Here is a 12,216-nt window from a genome sequence, read left to right as displayed (position 1 = left end):
ATCTCCTGGGCTCCTCTACCTCACGTGGTGGACTCCGTGGGGGACCACAGGCATCATCTCCACAGCCAATCTCAAAGAATTTGCCCTTCTGTAGGCTGTCACCTACGTAAACCCAGACTTTCTTGAAGGAGGAATTCCATTTTGAGGCTTTGGGGAAGAAAAAGAAATCAACCCAAAGCCTCCTCTCCCTCTTACCTTCCCACTCCCCTCAAAATATTTTTAAAAGACGTGAAAGGACGGGTGGGAGCGTGGGGAAGCCGACGGGTTTCTGCAGCTGGGTGAGCCCTAAAGCAAACCGACCGAGAGCACTTTCCTGCCCGGCCTGGGGAGTCAAGAGGGCAGAGAGTGGTAGATCGCTGACGCGGCGGCCCTGCGCCGGCAGGGGGCGTCCGCGGCCATGGCCGCTCCTGGGTTCCCAGAGTCTTCACAGAGCAGGCTCTGGCAGGAGGGAGGTGGGAGGAGACGAGGGGGAGGCGGCGCGTCCAGCGACGTGCCTCTTGCCCTACTGAGAAGTCACTTCCCGGAGCAGAGTGAAACCAGCCCCGCCGATCTGGGACATGCAGAAAGCAGGACTGCTGCTAGGCGGCTGTGCTCGAGTTTGGAAGTCTGTGAGGATGGCTAGCTCCGGTGTGACCCGCCGGAACCCGCTTGAGAATAAGGTGGCCCTCGTAACGGCTTCCACCGACGGGTGAGTGCCGAGGCAAGAGTCTCTGAGGCCCTAGCTGCCTGACGCAGCTCTTGGCCTCTTAACATTTTCCTGCTGGGTCCCCTGCCCTCAGGCCTCCCAGCCTGAAGGCTGACCCTCCACTGGCAGCCCTCGTGTCACTGCTGCCTCTGGCACAAGCGTGACAGCCCACTGTCACCCCATCGATCCAGACCCCCAGTGCTCTGGGCTGCCCCAATCAACAGCTCCACCTAGAATATGGGAAGACCAGAAACCCAAGAGTTCAGATTTCAAAACTATTTTACTGTTTCCATACACTATGGAAATGTTCTAGACACCCATTTGGGCACCAGTCTCCCAGAGTACCCCCGACCCCTTTCCTAGATAGGACACAAGACCCATGTACCCAGATTTTTGTTTAGGTCAGTACATTTTGGCCCACCCTACTTATAGCCTGTGTCTTACCCTCCTCTCTTATCCATCCGTTGCTCTTTCCCACGGGACTTTGCTAGATGCCAGCTCCTCACAAATCTGAAACACAGATGTATGTGAAACACTAATGGCTGGCAACTGTAAAATGTGTAACCCTTGCTCCCAGGGGAATATTTACATTTTTAGCCATCATTTCTCATGCACCCCAAAACATAACTAAGGATAGAATGTTTAAGAATGATGTAGTCAGCTGGGTGTGTCTCATGTGCCTGTAATCCTGCCTGTAATCCCAGTGGCTCAGGAGGCTGAGGCAGGAGATCCAAAGTTCAAAGCCAGCCTCAGCAAAAGGGAGGCACTAAGCAACTCAGTGAGACCCTGTCTCTAAATAAAATACAAAACACGGTTGGGGATGTGGTTCAGTGGCCGAGTGCCCCTGAGTTCAATCCCCAGTACACCCCCCGCCACCACCAAAGAAAAAAAAGAAAGAAACAACAAGGTTGTACAAAGAAAGACCTGGAATTCAAACCCAGGCTGTCTGACTTCAGAGCCCATCCTTTCAGCTTCCTCACCTATACAGGACTTGACAGTCTTTGTCTCTTTCTGCCCACAGGATTGGCTTTGCCATTGCCCGGCGTCTGGCCCAGGATGGGGCCCACGTGGTCATTAGCAGCCGGAAGCAGCAGAATGTGGACAAGGCTGTGAACATACTGCAGGGGGAGGGACTGAGTGTGACAGGCACCGTGTGCCATGTGGGGAAGGCCGAGGACCGGGAGCGACTGGTGGCCATGGTGAGCAGCAGGGATATGGGCACCAAGCCAGGAGATGGCAGAAGGAAGCCAGCCTGAACCTCCATTCCTGTTTTCCTAGATAGTATTGGTGAGATCCAACATAGTGCTATTAACATAACATGCATTTCATATGCCTATCCTGGTCCCCCAACACATTTTATTGTGTGCCTTTCTGTTATGTCTTATATCCTAAAGTCTGAGAACCATCCCATCCCAGTCAGAGAATCCAAAAACCACTCTAATGCTTCAACTCTACCTCATATTTGGGTAACCCCCCCCCCAAAAAAAAAATACATTGGGCCTGATTATCTAGTAGTTTCCAGTGTAATGGTACAGATGAGAAGGGTCAGTACAAATACAATCACAAAATAAATATTCCCACCCATGAGCTAATAAACAATCCCCTATTGTCCAGAGCCCCTGTAAATGTATTGGAGGCAGCCCACCATGTTTCAGCTGTCTACTGTGTACCATTTACTGTATTCAAAACCTTACAACTAACAACCTAGGCAAGGGAAGGACTATTCTTCCTGTTTACAGAGACAGATTCAGATAGCTAGAGCCGCTTCCCAAGATTCCACAGCTAGTAGGGAAAGAGCTGTGATTCAACCCTGACCTCCTTTTTTGACTGCCTATGAATTATCAGGCACTTCCTCATTGGCATAGGGCCAGGCTTTAGGTATCCATGTGGACTTTAGTCTCAAAAGAAAGTGTTAAGCCCGTGTCAGAGTTGATACTTGATGCCAACCTTCCAACTGCACAAGAAAATATGGACCATCAGGCTCCTCTCCCCTCAAGCCTCAGGGCACATGCTTTATTTCACTGAGTGAATGGGAGAACCTACCCACAAAGGGAAAGTATAGGATTGTGCTAACAGATTGGAAAGTTGACAGACATAATTTGGATAATTTTAGAAAGGGAGAATCTTAAACAAGAGTAGACAGTAGTATACACAGAACAAGGTAATTCTATTTTTAAGGAACAATCTGGCAAATGTTCAGAGGCATTACGAAGGGCCAAATGTGAATCTAAAAAGGTCACCTTGCCTGGCATAGACTACTGGACAGAGCCTGAGACTGGGACCTTGATTCTTGAAGGTAGAGGAGACTAGGTCATTAATGACCAGCCATTTGAAATATATATAGTTGTGGTATGTTAATTTGTTTGGTTTGGTTTTGAAGGACCAGGGTTCAAACCCAGGGCTTCACATGATTTCATATATTTTTTTGGTTTTTTGTTTTTACAATTTAATATTTTAATGTCAAAATCCTGTTGTGAAAACAGCCTCTGGCATCCATGAGGTCCACTTAGCAGGTCCTTCAGCCCTGACCCAGAAGTGGGGCTTAAGCTTGACCTTGATGAATGAGTGGGAATGGACAGACAGAGTAGGGGTGGGGTGTCAGATGACCCTGCAAAATGAGCAGACAGCCAAGGAGGGAATGGGGAATGCTGTCAGTACACAGCAGAGAGCACAGGCTCAGGTACCATGATAAATGGGAAGGATGGGGACAGGGGCCTCAGATGCCCAGAGGAGTTTAGATTCTGTGTAGGAAATAAGAAGCCATGTGAGACTTTGAGCAAGATGAAAATGATTATTGAGGAAGGATAATCCAATAGAGGTGGGAGGGATAAATAGAGAAGACCCTGAGCCAAGGACATTAGTGGAGGTGGGACCAGAGTGGATCATCCAAGATACACTTAGTAGGAATCAAATAAGATTTTTCTCAAACAGGTGTCAAGAAATAAGAAAAATAGGAGAGATAAATCAAAACAAACTTTCAGGGAGTTTGCATGAATATTGTCAGGATGGAGAATGATAGGATAATTGTCAGCAATTTGATACTTGTTCTGCCTGTTGCCAGCTGTTACCATGCAATGAGAAAAGCTGCTGCCCTAAGGATGGTTACTACTGGTGGCCTCCTAATTACACCACAAAGCTTTTCAATGGCGTGGTGGTAAGCAGAAACCAGATTAGTAGCTTCTCTGCTTGATTATCCTTTTTCTAAAAAAAAAAAAAAAAAAAAACCTGTCAAAATACAGACAACTCCTAACCACTTTAGAATAGTGATCACTAATGTAGAGCAGACTTAGAAGACAACCCAAGGTCATAGGTAACTTTCTCATTCATCTCATTCGTCTTCCATGTTTCTGTCTCTGTTCAATCAAAGCCCAGCCTTTTCCCTCTCTCTGTGTTGACAGGCCTAGAAGGGGAGAAAGACAGGATGCACAGTAGAGTGATTCTAGTGCAATCTACAATCCTCCCCCACCCTAGACACACACACACACACACACACACACTCTCAGACACACACACACATCACATTCCAACTTCTGTACTTTCCTTCTCACAAGTCCATCAGCAAGGCTTACACAGAGTTGAGACAGGTACTGAGGCTTTGAGCCACACCACCAAAATTTAGAGAGCACAGGAAATTGTTGGGTTTTAAAATATTATGTGACTTTAAATTTTGTTAAATCTTCATGTTAACAGCCCAGGCACTCCTTTAGCAGTGAAGAAACAACTGAGCTTAGCACCTAGTTAGCAAGAATAATTAGTTAAAAGGAGAAACTAGCAGATGGTGTACATTGTTAATAACACCCCTCGTGTGCCAAATCTGAGGCACAAAGTTGATTGAGGTCCCATTTAGTGCTACTTGCCCAAGGCATTACAATTGCCAGTACTAGGCAAATGCAAAGTCTGACTTCAGGATAGCTTAATATCAAAAACCCTTATTGGCAGGTTCTCCTTGGCCATTTGTTACTCTAGCACATGCCCCTCCACCTACTTACCACCTATTAAGAAGTGAGATTTCTCCTTTCTTGGCTTTCCCAGATTAAATCTCAATTTCTGCCTTGAATATCCCATGCCTCCAGTCCAAAAAGATGAGAAAGAAATGGCATCAAAGCTGAGCGAGGAACTCCTTTAAACCCAGGCTAGTGTCATCACCATCCTGATCCTCCTGGGCAACCAGTTTCATGATCTCGATTCACTTTCAGAGGGCTCCTATGAACAAGCTCTGTACTATAAAGTATGAGACCGGTCTTGGTTCTACCACCAAGTAGTTTTATCCCCTGAGCAAATCCTTTTACCTCTCCCAAACATGGAATGATCTGGCCTCTTGTTCTTAGCTGACCCTAATGTGTCATTACTGAGTTATATAGTCACTTGAAGAAATCTCCAGAGATCCCAGAGAGGGGGCCTCAACTCTGGGCAAATAGGGTTCTTGACAAAAGTTGCCGATGCAAATTTAAGGTCATGTCAGTTAGAAGCACAGAGATTTATTTAGTAAAGTGATGAATGCACATTCCAGGGAGAATTGCAGGCATTTTGGGAGTGAGAGATGCTTTTAGGGTTCTTGGGCTTTTCTTTTAAAGGAATTGTGTGACAGGTGGGCATGTGAGGATGGTATCAGTCTAGCGATCACAACGTAGTTTATGGTGGTCTGGCAATTTCAGAGTCCTTAGGCTGATGTGGTCTCCATTTTCTGATCAGTAGAGAACGTTGTAAAGTACCCTAGGTTATAGGTTTCTTAAAATATCCTATCTCTCTTTGCTTAATCTGTTTATTATGAAGGCTAATTAACAGTGCATAAGGTAATTTTCATAAGTGGATAAATTTATAGTAAGTCTAATACTTACAGATTTCCCAGAAATTTGGGAGTGACAGCACTGGAGAGGGAACTAAAGTGGAGAGTGACAGATCTAGGAGGAAAAGTATGGCTTTCAGATTAAAGTTATATTTTTCTTGTCCTTCCTTTGGTCTCCTTTCTACCTTTCTTTTCTAGTTCTTCTATCCTATCTTAATATGATATTAAAAATTAACTTCCCTGAATCTCAGTTACATGTGAGTTACACCTCCACACAAGGACCCTGGGCTAGATGATCAAAGCCCCTTGTAGTGATAATTTTCCACATGTCTATTTAAACAGTTTCTCCATTCAGGTAAGTACAGACAACTTAACTCTGAGATTGTGGCAGCCCATTCAAGGAGAATGGACAGCAAGCACTTGGGGAAAAGGAACTAGGACTCACTGTGAAGTGGAGAGGTCTAGAAACAGATTTTGAGGTGAGGCTTGAAGGCTCCCAAAGAGAAAGTATAAAGGATAGAGCAAAGGGTTAGGGACACTTTTAGGAGAGGACAGACAGGCTGAAAACACTGCAAAAGAAATAAGACCACCTTAACTGGTTAACAGCAGAGCGTAGGGTAACTTGGGAGAGAAAAATGTTTTGAGGAAAAGAGATCATTCTGACAAATGTCATAAGAAGAAATTTCTTATCAACATTGGTAAATTCACCTCTCTTACTAACCTGCAGCCCTGACCAGACCTTTCTCCTCTCCCTAGGCTGTGAAACTTCATGGGGGTATTGATATTCTGGTCTCCAATGCTGCTGTCAACCCTTTCTTTGGACACCTGCTGGATGCCACCGAGGAAGTATGGGACAAGGTAAGAGAGCATTAAAGCAGCAGGGGTCAGTCAAAAAACATTCAACACAAACTCGGTCTGTTTTCAGACGCCTTTATCAAGTGTCACATAAATGTGATGTGCCACACATCTAGTGTGCACCTGGTAAAGGGCAAGTAAGGGGGTGGCTTCCTCTCTCCTGCTCTTCTCTTTTATTTCTGCTTTGAGGCTTTTTGGTTGTTGTTGTTTTGTTTTTCAGTGCTGGGGATTGAACCTTGTTGCAGGGGAGGGCTCTACTCCTGAGCCACACCCCCAGCTCATCTCAGTTATCTTCTTCCATTTGCTCTGCGCTGGCTACCTTCTGTTTCCCTTCCCCAGCTCTTTCCCCACACTCTTTTTCCTGGTTTATTTCCAGCAGAGACATGGCAGCTAAAAGGCCAACAGCTAAACTTACACACCCACCCATCCCTTTTCAGCTGCCAAAAAAGAATGCTTTCTCATTAGTTGAGAAACATTAATGTTGTTAGTTAAATGAAAATACCAGTTCTGGTTAAATGACCAGACTTGCTGCTTTATAACATACAACCTTTGAGAAAGACCTGAGTTTTGCTTTTTGGGTTTTTTTTTTTTTTTTTCCCCCTTCTTAACTGCAGTATTAATAAAATCTGAGATCCAGATGTCTAAATTCAAGTGCTAGAATATTGGTTTTTATGTGAATGTGTACGACTGCAGCATGCTCATATTTGACACACCTACATCCTTTAATTATGAAACTTTAATTAAAATATTTGTTTTAGTTTACTAAGACAAATATTCCCATATGATTTGGAAATGCTAAATTTCTTGCAATCACCCCTTTTTTGCTTTTTACTCAAATGTCAATAATTTCTCAATAGTAAAGTATAAGATACTAAAATAATATAATTTATCAGCACTGGACACACAAATGCTAAAATGTTCTTCAGTGAGCCAGTTCCTGATGTTGATATTCTTTAAAGAAATATCTTTCATGAAGTCTAAATAGAAACCACATGAAAATCAGCTTTTAATCACATAATCTTTCTTTTTAGTTTATATATACTTTTTTAATATCATGGCATATCAAACCTAAATGCAATGGTGGTGAGGGTGGATCCTTGATTATTCTCTGAAATTTTTTAAGAATGAAATTTGAGGGACATTTGGGAAAACTTCATTATGGACAATGTAGTAGGTGAAATAATATTAATTATCATTGTTAAATTTCTCAAGTATGATAATAAATTGTGGTTGTGCAAAAGAGTGTTCTTATTCTTTGGAAATGTGTGTTAAAGTATTTAGGGATAGAGCATTGTCATGTCTGTACCTTACCTTCAGTGGTTTTTTGAAAACTATGGATACATAAAAAAGGAAAAACGAAGTCAAGTGTGAACAATGGGTGAATTCAGGTGAGAGACAGCTGGATATTCACTGCACTTCTATTTCAACTTTTTATAAGATTGAAAACTTTCAGAATAAGAAGTTGGCTTAGGGACATGGGAAGGAAATATCCCAAGAGTGTTTAGAACAATGTAAACAAGGTCATACATTGGTTTTTTTAAATTTGGGATGTAGGGTTTTGATTGTAGCCTATGCTTCCCCCAAAAGTGCTTCCTTGTGATCCCACTTTCTGATAAATGTCCAGCCAGACATTTCATCCTGGAGGGCCAAGAGCATTCCACTCCCTGTGCTCAGAACCCATAAGAGTGCTGGAACAACCCAAGGTGGCCCAGGTCAGGTGATGGCCCACTCTAAGGCAGATACAGGAGGTGACCCAGTTCTGCATTCTCCCTACTTGGAAGAAACATAGAAAACCCAGCTCAAATTCAAAGCAACCTTGAGAGCTTCCAGTCATTCTGAGCCAAATTACACCTGGCTAGTTAGAAAGGATTAACTCTCCATTCTTCCACATCTGAACCTAGCTGAATGAGCTGATAAGAGCTACCTTCCCCTAAACCCAAGGCCCTTCCCTTGTTTGGTCCAGATAAATGATCCCTAAGGTGTCAGCCAGCTCTAACCCACAGATCCAGATGCCCACTGTGCCTGCGCCTCCACGTCCTTCTCATGCTGTTTCCCCTTCTCTCCACTTCAGGTTCTGAATGTTAACGTGAAGGCTGCAGCCCTGTTGATAAAGACAGTGGTGCCAGAGATGGAGAAGCGAGGGTACCATGAGTGAGAGGGAGCCTGGGTGAGATGGGGCCCCGCACAACTTAAGGCAGTGGTTTCTGCCAGGAAGATGGACAGCTTTTTTTTTTTTTTTCTTCCCAGAGGTGGCTCAGTGGTGATTGTGTCTTCCATAGGAGCCTTCTGTCCATTTCCTGTAAGAACCCCTTTGTCTGCCACCTTCCTCCCACTCTCCATTCCAGTTCTTTCCACCTCTCCAGTTGCCCAAAGTATGTGTCCCCTTTCAGAATCACACCACCACACCCCTTCCCACAAAATAGCTGCCTTGCCTCCTCAAACTCTAACCTAGAGGAGGAAAAGATGGTTTCTTGCTCCCCTCCTTTACAACAGATGCCCCATTGACTGCTGCCCTTGATGTCAAATAAGAACCAAGAATGACCTGGAAACTGAGAGATCAACCTTTTCTCTTCTTTCCCCAGGGCCTGGGCCCTTACTGTGTTAGTAAAATAGCCTTGTTGGGCCTTTCCAAGAACCTGGCCATAGAGCTTGCCCCAAAGAACATTAGAGTGAACTGCCTGGCACCTGGACTCATCAGGACTAATTTCAGCAGAGCGGTGAGGAAGGGGACCCCTGCATCTCCCTGGGACCCCTTGAAGGGCATTCATCCTTTCAAATAGGGAAGCCCAGTACCTGAACCATGAGCCTACTTCCATCCCTCCTCCCTAGGCTTTTCCATATTCCCTCCTCATACCAGCCACCCTCCCCAGACCAGAGTCCCATACACTCCTTTCCTGAGTTGTAGTAATTCAGATTCTACTCACACTGTTTCATGTCTCCTGAAATTGATGAGAACTGGTGAGACCCAGCAAGATGCCTCCCTAACAACTGAAAAGAATGAAACAGAGAAGGGCAGTGGGGATTGGGAGCCAAGAAGCAACTGGAAGTGAAAGGGGCATCTCTCCATCCTTCCTGTCCACTGACATGGGAACAGTTTCTTCCCCTCACTGCCCCTCAGTTTTCTCTTCTTATACATAAAGAAAGTTCCCTTCTTCCTGCAGTTGTGGAAAGACAAGGCAACAGAGGACAGCATGAAAGAATCTATGCATATCAGAAGGTAAGTTATCAGAGAGGACTAGAATGGAAAAAGATGAAAAGGTCTGTCTCAATCACAGCCCATAGCTTACCACCTCACCCACACTGAGCATGCCTTCCTCTGCCTCCAAAACTTCACAAGTTCATAAGCACTATTTTGGCAGTGGTCTAGCCAAGGAAGCAGCTGCTTCCATTGCAAAAAATAGAGGCAGTAGGGTTTCAGCAGAGTGGAGCTCTAGGAGAGGCCCTGACCCCTCTCTTCTTTACTGTCTACTTCTACCCCTGGGCATCCATGGAGACTAGAAACCAAAACCAAAACTGTGATTATTTTAGTTCTTCTTGAATAAAGAGTCACGTTTCCAAAGCTCAGGTTGGTAATCCTACAATCCAAATAAAAGAAATGAAGAGTTTTACTAAGCCTCAAACTCCTTTTGCCTAAGGAAATTACTCTGTTCCCCAGTGGGCTGGCTAAAGTGTTCAGACACCTTGCTGGACTCCCTTTCTTCTTAAGTAACTGCCTCCCTCCACCTTTTGCGTTCTGGGCACTCTTGTCTTTAGCATCTCCAGCTTGACCCCTCAAGGACAAATGCCAGCAATATCTAATTCTTTTGGATTATTTTGGTGCTGGGGATTGAACCCAGGGCCTTGTGCATGAGAGGCAGGCACTCTACCAACCCAGCTATATCGCCAGCCCAATACCTACTTCTTTACTGGCCCAAACATTGCAGAATTCCTCAAGTCCTCCCAAAGCCATTCTGATGTCAGCCAAGAGCTGCAGACCTAGTTCACAACCCATTAATAAGCCAGTCTTATCAGGGATTTATATTATATATAAGTTTTTTCAATACTGGGAATTGAATCCAGGGGCACTTTATCACTGAGCTACACCCCCAGCCCTTTTTATTTTTATATTTTGAGAGAGGGTCTCACTACATCACCCAAGCTGGTCTCCAACTTGTGATCTTCCCACTTCAGCTTCCCAAGTTGCTGAGATTATAGGCAGACCTGGCTTACGGAGCTTTTAAAACTTCAGTGGCTCAAGCCCATTGCCCATAGATTCTTTAATTGGTCCATTCTGGAGCCTACACATCTTTTTCTTTCTTTCTTTCTTTTTTTCTTCCTTTCTTTGTTGTTACCATTGTTTTGTTGTGTTTTGTTTTGCTTTGCTTTGTCCTCCCAAATGATTATAATGTACAGGTAGCTCAGAGAACCACAATCCAAGCCTTCTAGATTTGAGTTACTTACTCTCCCCACCTCAAGAGTATTCTATGGCAGCTTAAGTGCTTCCTAACTATGGACTCACTAATAAGAACAATGAGAATTAGCACATTCTTAAAAAACAAACTGGACTTTAAGGGACAAAAATAGATTCCTGAAAAAGTCTGTACATTGAATGCATACAAATGGAATCATTTTAAATCACTGTTTACTGTCACACAGAATAGTATGTCTGTATGTGAAAAAAAATATTTTTAAGTATGAATTAATAATTCACCATTTAATCAATATAACTTTGGATTTTGGTGTCCTGAATTCTCTAAAAACCAGAATGTCATTTAAATATGTGTAATGGTTTTTTCAGAGTGTAGTTTTTATGCTTAGACTAAATCATAATGGTAATTACAATTTTATGAATTCTTATAAGTATAATATTATAATTATGAAATGGTAACCCTATTTAATAAGCAGAAAACTTGTACACTGTTCCTGAAAAATCAACTGGTAATTCTTCTTTAACCAAATTTAATTTCCCATGGACCAGGTGAGGGGGCCTGTTTGATTTTTACTTCCTTCCTTGTTTCTTCTGTTCCCCAGATTAGGCGAGCCAGAGGAGTGTGCAGGCATTGTGGCTTTCATGTGTTCTGAGGACGCTAGCTACATCACTGGGGAGACAGTGGTGGTTGGAGGAGGAACCCCATCCCGCCTCTGAGGAACATAAGACAGCCCACTAGGGCAGAGGTTAGCTCCAGTTCCTGGGGACCATTCCAGCATACTTCTGCTGACCTTTCCCACCTCTGCCCATCTTATTGCTCATTGCGCATAATCTCTTCAGTTCAGCCTTGCCTGCAATCAAGATGTGGTCTGATGAGGATTCCCACTCCTGCTGAGGCCTCGGATAAATGTTTGCCCTGAAAACACTGTGAAGCTGAGAAGGCTGTGTCTACCTTGGCAAAGACCAACAAGTATTCCCCACCCCCAACCCCACCGCGGGTCTCTAGGGAATTTGAAGGTAGATGAGGGGGAAGGAACCTGGAGTGGAAGGAGCAGGGTTGGAAATTAACAACTTGCAAATGAGGTGCAAATAAAATGCATATGATCGTGTTGCTCTGAATCAGCGTGTTCATTTCTGCGCCGGATGCTTAAGTATGGGAGCTGAGCACAAAGCAGAGGTCCAGGCAGGCTGGATCTCTGCATCCCCTCAGCCCTCCTGGTCTCCGGGACTTGAGCGTGACGCTTAAGGGTGTAGGTGTCTGCAGAGCTGCCAGCTGGGAGGAGGTGGTTTGGAACTCCCAGTTGCTACTCTGAGCCTCACACCCCAAGAGATGTGCCAAGGGCGGTACGGGGATCCCCGAGGCTGGGCGGGCAAGCAGGGAATAGGGACCAACTCCCCCAGATCCGGCCAGGTTCTCTCCCAGTATCGCCCTTGGTTTAGAGTTCCCTCCAGGGTCAGCAAGGACGAGCTGAACGGGTCCTG

At 44.6% G+C, this 12,216-nt stretch overlaps 1 protein-coding gene across 1 annotated transcript; it reads left to right on the top strand.

Moving 5' to 3' along the window:
* Nucleotides 1-493: 493 nt before the first annotated feature.
* On the top strand, nt 494-11,853 carry LOC306651962 (dehydrogenase/reductase SDR family member 4-like). Its single transcript, XM_079124977.1, has 9 exons — nt 494-688; nt 1,707-1,884; nt 6,228-6,329; nt 8,398-8,468; nt 8,574-8,625; nt 8,909-9,043; nt 9,488-9,543; nt 11,337-11,480; nt 11,575-11,853. The coding sequence occupies exons 1-8, from the start codon at nt 558-560 to the stop codon at nt 11,449-11,451; spliced, it is 840 nt and encodes a 279-aa protein (XP_078981103.1). The 5' UTR covers nt 494-557; the 3' UTR covers nt 11,452-11,480; nt 11,575-11,853.
* The last annotated feature ends 363 nt before the right edge of the window (nt 11,854-12,216 follow it).

The sequence above is a fragment of the Sciurus vulgaris genome, assembly GCF_902686455.1.
Source record: "Sciurus vulgaris genome assembly, chromosome: 2".
In the NCBI taxonomy this organism is placed as follows: domain Eukaryota; kingdom Metazoa; phylum Chordata; class Mammalia; order Rodentia; family Sciuridae; genus Sciurus; species Sciurus vulgaris.
Note: the sequence above shows the minus strand (reverse complement) of the source record. Positions and strands in the feature narration are given on the sequence as shown.

What these genes read in the sequence shown, in the direction of transcription:
- LOC306651962 (XM_079124977.1), top strand. Translation starts at nt 558, where the DNA reads ATGCAGAAAGCAGGACTGCTGCTAGGCGGCTGTGCTCGAGTTTGGAAG. An exon ending in CCAGAGATGGAGAAGCGAGG is followed by an intron (nt 8,469 to 8,573) that starts GTACCATGAGTG and finishes TTTTCTTCCCAG; the next exon opens with AGGTGGCTCAGTGGTGATTG. An exon ending in GAATCTATGCATATCAGAAG is followed by an intron (nt 9,544 to 11,336) that starts GTAAGTTATCAG and finishes TCTGTTCCCCAG; the next exon opens with ATTAGGCGAGCCAGAGGAGT.